The 12427-nt window shown below is 50.2% G+C and overlaps 1 protein-coding gene across 3 annotated transcripts in view; it reads left to right on the top strand.

Moving 5' to 3' along the window:
* The window catches only part of LOC119957804 (sodium/calcium exchanger 3-like), a 323961-nt gene that overhangs the window by 272882 nt on the left and 38652 nt on the right, over window positions 1–12427 (top strand). For all 3 annotated transcript variants that reach the window (XM_038785917.1, XM_038785916.1, XM_038785918.1), the window contains 2 exons: window positions 749–766; window positions 4686–4810. In XM_038785917.1, the coding sequence (XP_038641845.1) occupies window positions 749–766; window positions 4686–4810 (143 nt within the window). The remainder of the gene's footprint in view (window positions 1–748; window positions 767–4685; window positions 4811–12427) is intronic.

Here is a 12427-nt window from a genome sequence, read left to right as displayed (position 1 = left end):
TTAAACAGCTTGAGGGAAAACACTTTGCCTGGGATTTTCCGGCTACATCCCTTCCCACCCTCTCGGCACACGCTCCAGCTATAATGTAGTCGGCTGCACCCCCAGCTCAGTATAAAGCCCGCATTTGTTTTTTACACTTCTATTCGGCCCTCAACTACCTGCTGCACACACCTGCCTCACAGTAAGGCTTCGAGTCCCACCTTCTGTCTGTTTCACAGGAATCCCGGTGCTATTCACTTTCCATGTTGTCCGGTGCTATAAGACCATCACTGCTAAGCAACAGGCAAATGGTTGAGATTCAGGGGTTAATTGTAAGGAATCACAGCACCTTGAAAGTTAGTATACTTACATTTCGCATTGTAGACAGCGTTTCTCAACATCAATGACATGTTTTCAGCTATTGTCTCCCACAGTTTGACTTGGCCAATCCTAGGTATCAACTCCACCTGTCTGCCTGATCCACATATCCTTTCATTCCCTCGGAGACCAAATTTAGTCTTTCCAAATATAGTCAACAATGGACCTGGCCTGAACTTCTTGATATCTATGCAAACAATAATGTAGCGGGCAAAGAGTCTCCAATACATTCAGCACTGTAAAACCTACGTGAACATGCCCCTGTAGTTACGTGAAAGTTTAGTTGTGTTAAGACTGTTTCACCCTGGATCAAATTGTTTCATTGTGTGGAGTAACAGTGTCTTCCGCTACCATTTCATTGGATTTCACTTCTTTTTTTCTTTCTCTACAGCTCTCTTATTGGCTGAGGGTAAGATGTCAGTTTCTACTAACCTGATTCCCTTTTATTGTGGGGTTAATGGGTTCAACTCCTCCTGCCGTCTCCTCTGGTCGGCGTTCAGCACGCCCCTGCAGTGGGCAGTGACAACAAGCTGTTTACCTGTCTACCCCTACGGGTTTGCTGGGAATGGGCGGAAGTGTTACGTTGGGCGGGATTCCCCCGTTCCCCCAGCCGCGTGTTACTCGGCGGCGCAGCACGAGCTGGCCGCGGGATTCTGTCTCCCCGCTGCTTGTCAGTGGGATTTCCCATTGAAGCCAGCCCACGCCGCTAGGGGAGCCCGTGTGCGGGGAGTGTGTGCTGGTGGGGAATGTGAATCGCAACAGCCGGAGAAATCCGGCCCTCGTGTCAACTTTCGCAGTGGGCCAGGGGATAAAGCAATCAGGAAAATCAGGCGGTAAATTATTTAATTGACTCAAGGCCATCCAGTGTTGGTCTATGACACTTTTATTAGCCTACTTATCGACTTGTGGATTCATGCTTTAGATTACATTTGTATCTTGGCTCTGATTTAGATGACAGGAAGATAGTTATGAGACGTAGGCTGAGATTGATGTGCCTGGGCTATAGGCCTCCACTTGTTTCCCAGTTAAGCCAGGACTGCCCCTCTGAAGCTGACAGGAGGCCTGCATTTATTCCCTTAAACTTGTCCCGCAATTCGACAAGGTCACGTTTGATCCGTAACCTAATCCCATTTATCGGTCTTTGCCCCGTACCCCTTAACGCCTTTAATTCGCAAAAACCTATCTCTCTTGGGTTCAAATTAACAATTGATCGAGTATTGATTGCTATTTGCAGAAGGGAGTTGCAGAATTCCACCTCCTTTGTATGGAGAAGTTAGGTAATTCCACTTCTGGGAAGTCTGGCTCTAGTTTTCGGAGTCTTCAACACACGCCCCATCCCCCCCCCCCCCCCCCCCCATCCCCGGCCCCCTGTTGCCCAGCAACCCCTCCCACCCCACCCCTCCAGTCCTAGATTCCCGAACCAGCAGAAATAGCTTCACTCTACTCCATCTCCCAGTATCTTGAACACTTCAATACAACCACCCCTTAACCTTCTAAATTCAGCAATTGTGGGTGTAACTCTTCTTGTCAGTTAACCCTTGGTGCCATGGGTATCACTCTGATAAATGTACTCCCTCTAGGGCCATGTCCTACCTCATGTGCGGTTCCCAAGTGGACCCCAAGTGGGAACGAGGAACTTGAAGTAAGACTCCCTTGTATCCCAGTTCTCCAGATTTAAAGATCAGCCTTTTTGATTATTTTCTGTAACTGTCCATGATCTATGTACCGGAGCCTCCCAAGTCACTTTGGTTCTCCATTAAACCTTGTTTAATCCTTTTTGGTCCAAAGTACATTTGCTTACATTGAAATCCATTTGCCACGGTTTCGCCCATTCCCTGAAGTCTATCTCTCTGTAATTTCATGCCTCCATCTACAACGTGTACAGTGTCGGCTATCTTTGTGTTCTGAGTCAGTAAGTGTGGAACAGCACCCAGTTATTGTGGTGCAGCACCCAGAATGAGTCCAATCGGTGGCACAATGAGCCACTGTAAGCCAGTGAATGGGGTACGTTACGCCAACATGGATTAGTGTTAGATAAATGCCCAAGCCCGGTTGTGAAGAAGACACCGACTATATAGAGACTACAGGCGAGAATCCCGCCCTTACTCCCAGCAGAGCGTACTTCCTCACTCCAACACCAGACGCCCAGAATCGCCTCTCTATATACACATCAGAGTATTATTTCTCTTCAGAAATTTAGAGTACCCAATTCATTTTTTCCAATTCAGGGGCCAATCCACCTACCCTGCACATTTGGGTTGTGGGGGTGAGACCCACGCAGACACGGGAAGAATGTGCAAACTCCACCCGGGGCTGGGATCGAACGCGGGTCCTCGGCGCCGTGAGGCAGCAGTGTTTTTTTTTTTTTAATTTAGATTACCCAATTATTTTTTCCAATTAAGGGGCAATTTAGCGTGGCCAATCCACCTACTGTGCACATTTTTGGGTTGTGGGGGCGAAACCCACGCAGACACGGGGAGAATGTGCAAACTCCACACGGTCAGTGACCCAGAGCCGGGATCGAACCTGGGACCTCAGCGCCGTGAGGCGGTTGTGCTAACCACTAGGCCACCGTGCTGCCCGGCAGCAGTGTTAACCACTGCATCACTGTGCCACCCACACATCAGAGTATTATCGCTAATCGATACCCCACACCTGTTAACTGTCGTACCTGAAAGTACTAAGTATTTAACATCATATTCATAGAATTTACAGTGCAGAAGGAGGCCATTCGGCCTGTCTAGTCTGCCCCGGCCCTTGGAAGGAGCACCCTACCCAAACCCCAAGCCGGGAATCGAACCCAGGTTCCTGGTGCTGTGAATCAGCAGTGCTAACCACTGTGCTACTGTGCCACCCTGTTAATCAGCAGGACCTATTAGATATCATCCATTAGCACCACTGGTTCAGTACTCAACATGGTTCAAACTCCTAGATTTTATCAGGATATTCTGATGTTTTGGACTAACTCGATTGAATCCAGCAAATGATTACTTGAAAATAGATCAGCAGTACACAGCGGCATGTGTGAACTGAACTTGAAGTGAGATAAATGTGACTGATGCTTAATTTCGTTTGGACCAGCAGATTAAATGGCTTTAGGGAACTGAGTTATGGCGATCATTAGTCAAGTGGCGTGTTGTTTTAAGGTGACGGCAAATATTGAATTATTTATCCAATTAACTTCGGCTGATGTTCCTTTGGGGGATTTGATCAACTGTCGCGCAATCTTTGCACAAAATCCATTCTTCGAGGAAAAAAATAAACCCATAAATCATCAAAGTCTGTTTATTTCAGTCACTAATTGTTACAAGTCTTTTGAAGCTAACCTTACCGATGCATGCTGTTGATTAAGGATTGGCATTCGCGAGTGGGCCTGGATTTTGTGGGGGAAAGGGGGGGGGGGGGGGGGCGTGGTTCCTTCCTGGAACGAAAGGTATCCTGAAACCGACACCCATCACGAAAGCTTGCCCGCGCGACCTTAACGCGCTGCGAGCGGGCGGAGCCATTTAACAATGGGACATCCCGCTCTCGGCAGCTGCCGGTCAGCCTGGTGGCCTGGCAGCCCCAGCAGCGCCAGAGCTCAGCGGTGGGCACTGCCGGTACTGCAGGAAGAAGCTCAAAGAGTCGATGATGGCTGTTGGTGGGGGGGGGGGGGGGGGGGGGGGGGGGAAGTAATTTCTGCGGTTTTAGGGATCCTCCAGCACAGGGAAGGGTGGTAGGGGCAGGCAGTGCAGAAAGGATGGGGAGTTACATTTTGTGGTGGGGGTGCCCCCTACGCACACAGGGCAATCCGTGAATGGGTTACCCCTCGCCCCTTCCTTCCCGCCTTTTCTAATAGCCTGCCCTTCTCCCACCTGACCACCCACATCAGCTATATTTTGGTGTGGGCAGTGTACTATTGTGGTCAATAGGCCTGCCAACATGCCGAATCGATACTGATCGATCCAATTAAATGTGGCGGGTGGGCCGATGATTTTGACGCTTGCCTACCTGGTGTATTAAGGGGATTGGATCGGAGTGGGTGGGAATGTGGAAGGCGAGCCACCCGACTTATTTCACACGCCCACCCCCTCTTCTCACCCCCCCCACCACCCCACCCCCACCAAAGACACATCCGGCCCGGGAATGTAAAATTCAGCCTGGGGTACGGAGGATATGAAAGTTCAAATGTTTCTTGCCATTTTCATTGAGCGATGGCGAAGGATGGGGTAGAGTTGGTTGGACAAGGGTCAAACAACAGGCGTTCCCTCCAGGCTGCGGTGCAAATACTCGGCTTAGCATTGAGACTATAATGTGAAACGTCTGACAAGCTGTTTCCTGGTATGTAGATGAATCCAATGAAAAGCTGAGTGCGGAGGAAGAGGAGGCACACCGCATCGCAGAAATGGGAAAACCCATCCTGGGGGAGCATACCAAAATGGAAGTCATCATCGAAGAGTCATATGAATTTAAGGTATTCTTCTGAATAACACTGGAGATAAAGTATAACCTAAGCTTCTTCGTTGAAAAGTGGCACGACGGTTGGCACTGCTGCCTCACAGCGCCAAGGGACACGGCTTCAATTCCGACCTCGGGTGACTGTGCGGAGTCTGCACGTTCTCCCCATGTCTGCGTGGGTTTCCTCCGGGTGCTCCGGTTTCCTCCCACAGTCCAAAGATGTGCAGGTTAGGTGGATTGGCCGTGATAAATTGCCCCTTAGTGTCCAAAAAGGTGGGATGGGGTTATGGGTTTATGGGAGGAACGGGCCCAGGTGGGGTGTTCTTTCAGAAGGTCGGTGCAGACACGATGGGCCGAATGGCCTCCTTCTGCTCTGTAGGGATTCTGAAATGAAATGAAAATTGCTTATTGTCACGTGTAAGCTTCAAATGAAGTTACTGTGAAAAGCCCCTAGTCACCACATTCTGGCGCCTGCTCGGGGACGTTGATGCGGGAATTGAACCTGCGCTGCTGGCCTTGTTCTGCTTTACAAGCTAGCTGTTTAGCCCACTGTGCTAAACCAGCCCCCTATGTTCTCATGCGAACTTCCTTTTTAACATCTGGCGTAGCTGACCACAGCAATGTTGCCTACTCAATCATTGTTCCACCAAATAGCACCCAGAGAAATTCCTCTGCCACAATATTTTGAATTGGCCGTGCTAAATTGCCCCTTCATAGCTAAAGATTAGGTGGGGTGACAGGGTTACGGAGATGGGAAGGGGATTGGGCCTCGGTGAGGTGCTTTCCGAGGATCGGTGCAGACTAGACGGGCCGAATGGCCTCGCTCTGCACTGTAGGGATTTTAGGAAATCATTGGCCACTTTAAGCAATTGTCAACCATTGTCCATTGGCTTCGATGGAAATGTTGCCTCCAATGCTGAGGTCACAAAGTTGTTGGCAATTATCTTTTTGAAGCAACAAAATATTTTTGATAGAGTTCATCCCGCCAATTGGTGTTTTCTCCCTTTAAATTATTCCTTAATCCCTTCTCTTCAGGAGTGCATCTCATTGCATTTCAATCCATTTGAATTGTTTGCAGCGGTGGCCTTGCAGACCCTGTGGAATGAATCATTTTCAGGCCGTTGGAAAGTGTTTGGGCTAGTTTCTCCATTATTGGGACTATGTCCCCACGCCGGCGTCACAACGGTGGGGTTTTATTCCTGAAAATCCTGGATTAAAGGGACACGAATTCCCAGCCCTGCAGAGGGCTAGCACCGACCCGGAGTGAATCTCGCAGCTTTTGCTGCAGGTTCCGGGCCCCCCGCACATCCGGGTCAGAGGCCGCGCATGCGCAGGGTGGCGGCTGCACCCTGCTCCATGGTGGACACGGACCGCAGAGGTAGACCCACAAAGGAGACCCCCCCCCTGCCCCCCCCACGATTGGCCATGCGCCGACCTTCAACCCCCACACAAACACTTCCCGGCCACCTATCTGCCCCCCTGACCAGGGCGGCCGCAGATTGAGTCCGCAGCCACCACGCGAGTATCCCGACCTACAGGGCCAGGATAGATCCACGCCGTCGGGGCGGAGGATGTCGGAGTGGGCCTCTGGCAATGGGCCCAGGCGTACTCCCCGGTGTCGCCGCTTTTCGGTGCCCGGAGAATCGGCGAACCGGCACCGATCCTGATTTCTGAGTCAAAGTGGATTCTCCGCCCTGCCGCTGGCCTTGATTTCGGCGTCGGGGTGCGGAGAATCCAGCCTCTTAAGTTTGACACTTTTAATATCGGCAATAGTTCACCACCTGAAGGAATGAACTCCACTGATTTAATTGTTCATTTTCTGGGTTCCTCACGATGATTGACAGCCGTGAACAATAATCGTGCTGTTCAATGGGTGCTCGTGTCATTAATGAGTCTTCAGTTTCTTTGGCATGTTTGATCGGCAGTTAATGAGCCAATTAACTTCATGGAAAGCCCCGCGGGGAAAGGTTTGGTGTGGGATGTCATTTTTGCAAAGCCAGCCAGCATTCAGGTGCAAGTCAGCCAGCAACCTGTGGTGGTTTGCAATCCTTGCCTTCTCCACCAGTTTCTGGCTGGTATACACATTGGTTAAAAAACAAAAATTCCAATTAAGGGGCAATTTAGCATGGCCAATCCACGTATCCTGCACATCTTTTGGGTTGTGGGGGTGAGACCCATGCACACACGGGGAGAATGTGCAAACTCCACACGGACAGTGACGCAGGATCGAACCCTGATCCTGGGTGCCGTGAGGCAGCAGTGCTAACCACTGCGCCGCCATGCCACCCTGGATTACACAATAATAACTGGGAATATTCTTCGCACGTTGTCATTTTCCCAGCAAATTCTGACCTGGTGTGTTTCCTGTCCACGGGCTAAATGACAGGAATGAGAAACAAACGGGAAATGCCAGCATCTGACCACATTCACAACCACAAATATCGCATACTGTCCCAACGGCATCTTGTTCCAGCCAAATCTGTGGATCTGATCCAGTTAACGCTTCGAGCGCCAAGTACTTTTTCTCAAAAAAATAATCACACAAACGGCACTTGCTGTTTCCTTTCACATTGCCATCATCCGCAGTATTTTGATGTTTCCTTCATTGCCAGGAATGCTGATCATGAAGACATTCCCCTCTCCTCTTCAACAGGGTTTTGCCTTGTTCCCCTTTTGTTCCACCTACCTCTACCCTTTCTCAGCAGCATAAAGCCCATCACATCACTACCTCCCTTCAGTTCCGATGAAGCCGCATTGGACTCGGAACGTTAACTCTGGGCGGCATTCAGGGCAGCACGGTGGCGCAGTGGGTTAGCCCTGCAGCCTCACGGCGCTGAGGTCCCAGGTTCGATCCCGGCCCTGGGTCACTGTCTGTGTGGAGTTTGCACATTCTCCCCGTGTCTGCGTGGGTTTCGCCCCCACAACCCAAAGGTGTCCAGGCTAGGTGGATTGGCCACGCTAAATTGGAAAAAATTAATTGGGTAGGCTAAATTGATAAAAAGAAATTCGAGGCGGTATTCTCCCGATTGGAGGCCACCGCTCCTGCCTGCGGGATAACCGGAGTGATTCCCGCAGTTGCTGGGAGTGAGCACGACGTGCCATTTAATGGCACTTCGAGAACATTTTACCCTCAATTGGGTTTTCAGTGCCATTCTCGCTGGACCCTTGTGGGGGAAGGGCGGGACCTAATCTCTCTGACAGGTCCCAGAGTCCAATCTCATAAATGCTGCTGCAGCGTTCACCTCACCGGGCAGTTTTAAAAAAATAAATGCTTTCTCTTTATTGAAAGCTCTTGAGAACAAAGAGACAGTCTCTTAAAAAACTGCATTTAATAACACAGCTGCTCCTCCAAGTTAATGGATTTGTGCAGAGCTATATAAATAAACAATCTTAATCCTCCCTTTGAAACTGCCTGGACCAGTCAACCAAAAAGCTCGTAAAAGCCAATAGTTTCTTAAATTGAATGTATACAATGCAGTTCAAAGCTTTTAGGCTTCTAGGCATACAAACTGGCTAAAAAAGTTAAAGTACAATGAAATTAACAGTGAAAAAAACATGTCAAATGTTTCCACCACATTAAAGGGAATTGTACCTTCAACTCACAGATCTTTCAACTTGGCATACCGGCAGACTGTTTGAAGGGTTTAGGGGTACAGATGGGAACACCTTCACTTTATTAACACAGAACTGTAATTTTGAGACACTGACAAGGTTACAGAAGGGAAAAGCAGCAAAACGATCCCCTTCCCAGGAAAAAAAAGCCCTGCCCGAGACCCTCCAGCCCAGGACAAGTTCTCCTGACTCCACTTCCCATGAAGGACCTCCGACGGCACCCTGGAGGCATTTGCAGGGAGGGTTCTCACCCCTTGCCACCCCTCAGATTGAAAGCCTCCAGATCTCCGTTTCTCAGGACTTTCATCAATTCATGCCAACGGGACTCTCGGTTGCGGCAGGTGGGGGTGGGGGGGCGGTGTTGGAGCGAGGGATGGAGCTTCCTAGGAGATAGGTGAATTGGGAGTCCTGCGTATAAATTACATTCAAAACAGCTCTAATGTGCTATTTGCATTTCCTGCCCTAACTGGGAAGGAACCTCGCCAGGAACGGTCGGGAAGCTTGGCGAGGGCGGTGGGACGGGCTGGGAGACACGCTACGTTTTTGGCCTGATGCCCAATTCACCGCGCCATCGGGATTCTATCTGGGCCCTGGAGAACCCCAGCCTCCGTTTCGCGCTCCACAAACGTTTCCAGGACTTTCAGTTTTGACGGCACAGGGAAATAGCTTTTGTGAACAAAACGCCTCAGTCAGAACTGAAGAGGGGCTGATATTCAGCTCACGTTGTAAATAACGAAATCATGGGAATGCACGTATCGGAGCTTGCAATTCTGGAAAACGTCATTCACTTTCGCTCAATCAACAGCTTGAAGATAGTTACACCAGTGATCCGTTAATGACTCTCGACATGCAACTGGGATAGGTGTCGGAATCTTTGTTAATGAGGTTTTGAATTGTACAAACCGACGTGGGTAGTGGCTGAGCATTCATTCAGAAAATTGCAGTTTCCTAAGCATTGTTGGGGGGGGGGGGGGGGGGGGGGGGGGGTGCGTTATCCTCTCTGTCCTACAGTTCAGAACCACCACACAGGCTAGTCGACAAACGTGTGTGTTTGATACCGCACGGGGTTGCTTCGAATCATGCGAGCGCATACACTGTGGTTGCTTGAGGCAATCTGTCACACAGAAGCAGAGTTATTCTTATCTAGAATCCACTCATGTGCCTATTTATTGCCAGGAAAGTTAGAGAGGGAGTTTTTAGCTTTGGCAGTCCACTCTTTGGCAGCGACCTCCAAACGCAGGAAGGGAATTGCAGAAACCATTCCCTTTAACATCAGCCATCCCCTCATTATAGTGAGTGGGACACCACGTGTTGGGATGTGTTACTAAACTGGCCTGTCCGATAGCATTCCCCACGGTGTGCGCCTCTCCCAGTGCAGGCAACTCTGTTCCATAATAAATCTGTACTTAGTGCAGCGTTCCCTGTTTCAGAGATGGTGGGGACAAATTTACTCCGAAGGTGGTGAAGTGTCAGGTTCTGACAGAAAACCGGCTGGTTCCTGTTATAACCTGCCTGCTTACCATTGGCTAGGGATTAATGACAATCCCACAATCCTGTGGGAGCATGAACTTCCCCAATGAGGGGGGCGGGGAAATCATTAGCAGACTCCCTGCATAAATAAAGCTGGCCAGTTTGGAACCAGCAGAGAGAGAGGAGTGAGCAGCAAGGGAAGTTGTTGCTGTTGTATATATATGTTATTGTAAATAAATGTTATTTCTTTGTATCCTGAAGACTCGTGCTGGATTCTTTGTGGCCCTCACAAAAGTTCCCTCCCAGGTTTTCTCTCCAGATCTTCTGACAATTTGTCAGAAAAAAAAGGGGAGGGCGGGTGATGGTTTGGTTATTCCGGAGGGGCTTCACGGTGGCGCAGTGGTTAGCACTGCTGCCTCACGGCACCGAGGACCCGGGTTCAATCCGGCCCCGGGTCACTGTCCATGTGGAGTTTCCACATTCCCCCCATGTCAGCGTGGGTCCCACCCCCACAACCCATAGATGTGCAGGGTAGACGGATTGGCCACACTAAGTTGAAATGAAAAAATGAAATGAAAATCGCTTATTGTCACGAGTAGACTTCAATGAAGTTACTGTGAAAAGCCCCTAGTCGCCACATTCCGGCGCCTGTCCGGGGAGGCTGGTACGGGAATCGAACCGTGCTGCTGGCCTGCTTGGCCTGCTTTAAAAGCCAGCGATTTAGCCCAGTGAGCTAAACCAGGTGCCCCTTAATTAGAAAAAAAATAATTGGGTACCTAAATTGTTTTTTGAATTCCTGAGGGGAGGAGCCTCAAGACGCTGGCATGACCAGCTCTACGGATTGGGGGACCATTTTTAAGGATACCCCGATGTCAAATTGAAGTTAAAGACACCCTCCCCCATCATCGCCGGTATCGGCGAATCAGAGCCCCTTCCCCCCTCAACCATTGCAGGCATTGCCCTCTCACGCCCGCAGTGCAGGCATCCCCAGCATCGCCCCCCCCCCCCACACCCCCAAACTACAGTGCAGAGCTCCCAAATGGGGTTCACTGGAGAGCCCCTCCCCGGCAGTGCCAACCTGGCAGTGCCAGGGGGCAGTACCAGGGCATTCCCGAATCATGCCCCTCACCAACCGGCGGCTATACTCACCTCCGAGCATGGTCATCGCGACTGGTTTCCGATTTTGGGAACCGGTAGTCATACCTGCTGGCCTGACGTCACGGCGGAGGGGGAGGCCAGGGGGATCATACGGCGAACACGGAAGCATCGGCGTAAAGCCGTTTTTGGATATTTAAATACATTCAAAGACATGGCAATCGGGCTGACGCCCCGGCTGGGTGCGAAGCTGATTATGTCAGCGGGGAGGTCCCGGGAACATTGCATTCTGGGTTCTCGCTGGCACAATTCCCATTTCGGCCCTCTCGCGAGGGTTAGTGGCCATAACGGGATTTGCGGCTGTGGCGAACGGGGCCGGCAGATCGCCCCCCCCCCCCCCCCCCCCCCCCCCCCGCTGTCTTTCACAGGAAATGCTGTGCTGTTCCCTCCGGTGTCCTGTTCAATATTTATCCCTCCACAGACTATTTGGACATTGTCACATTGTTATCTGCGGGACCTTGCTGCATGCAAATTGGCTGCCGTGTTTCCTGTGTTATGAAAGCCCTTAAATATCTCACTTGCTGTACAACTAATTTGCCCCTTCATTGGAAAAATAATAATTGGGTACTCTAAATTTGTTTTTATATTCCTGAGGAGAGGAAACCCACGGTGCTATATAAATGCAAGTCTGTCTGAATTTTTCCTGAGGCTGCTACCTACCAGGGTGTAATTGTATATCACACTGAAATGGTAAGGTACATTCACACAGTCCCCGAATAAAAGGCATCGTAAAAGGCACTCGTTGAAAATGAGAAGGAAATTATACCCAACTTGGGAAAAAACATGGTGGAAAAAAAACTATGAGGGGCATAGACAGAGTGGATAGTCAGAGGCTTTTCCACAGGGTAGAGGGGTCAATTACGAGGGGGCATAGGTTTAAGGTGCGAGGGGCAAGGTTTAGAGGAGATGTACGATGCAAGTTTTTTACACAGAGGGTAGTGGGTGCCTGGAACTCGCTGCCGGAGGGGGTGGTGGAAGCAGGGACGATAGTGACGTTTAAGGGACGTCTTGACAAATACATGAATAGGATGGGAATAGAGGGCTACGTCCCCGGAAGTGTCGAAGGTTTTAGGTTAGACGGGCAGCATGGTCGGCGCAGGCTTGGAGGGCTGAAGGGCCTGTTCCTGTGCTGTACATTTCTTTGTTCTTTGTTTTGTTCTGGAACCCACATCATCGGAGGGATGTGACAGCACTGGAAAAGGTGCAGAGGAGATTTACCAGGATGTTGCCTGGGCTGGAGAGTTTTAGTTGTGAAGAGAGATTGGATAGACTGACAGGCCACACCCTTGATCGAGCCCTGTCCCCATCGACCTGCTGTCCCATTTCCTTCAATCCCTCCAGCAGTGCGTCAGACTTGCTTTTTGAATACTGTTGACTGGAGTTGTTTTTCTGTTGA

The sequence above is a fragment of the Scyliorhinus canicula genome, chromosome 27 (genome assembly GCF_902713615.1).
Source record: "Scyliorhinus canicula chromosome 27, sScyCan1.1, whole genome shotgun sequence".
Classification (NCBI taxonomy): Eukaryota; Metazoa; Chordata; class Chondrichthyes; order Carcharhiniformes; family Scyliorhinidae; genus Scyliorhinus; species Scyliorhinus canicula.
This window is presented reverse-complemented; position numbering and strand designations above follow the sequence as displayed.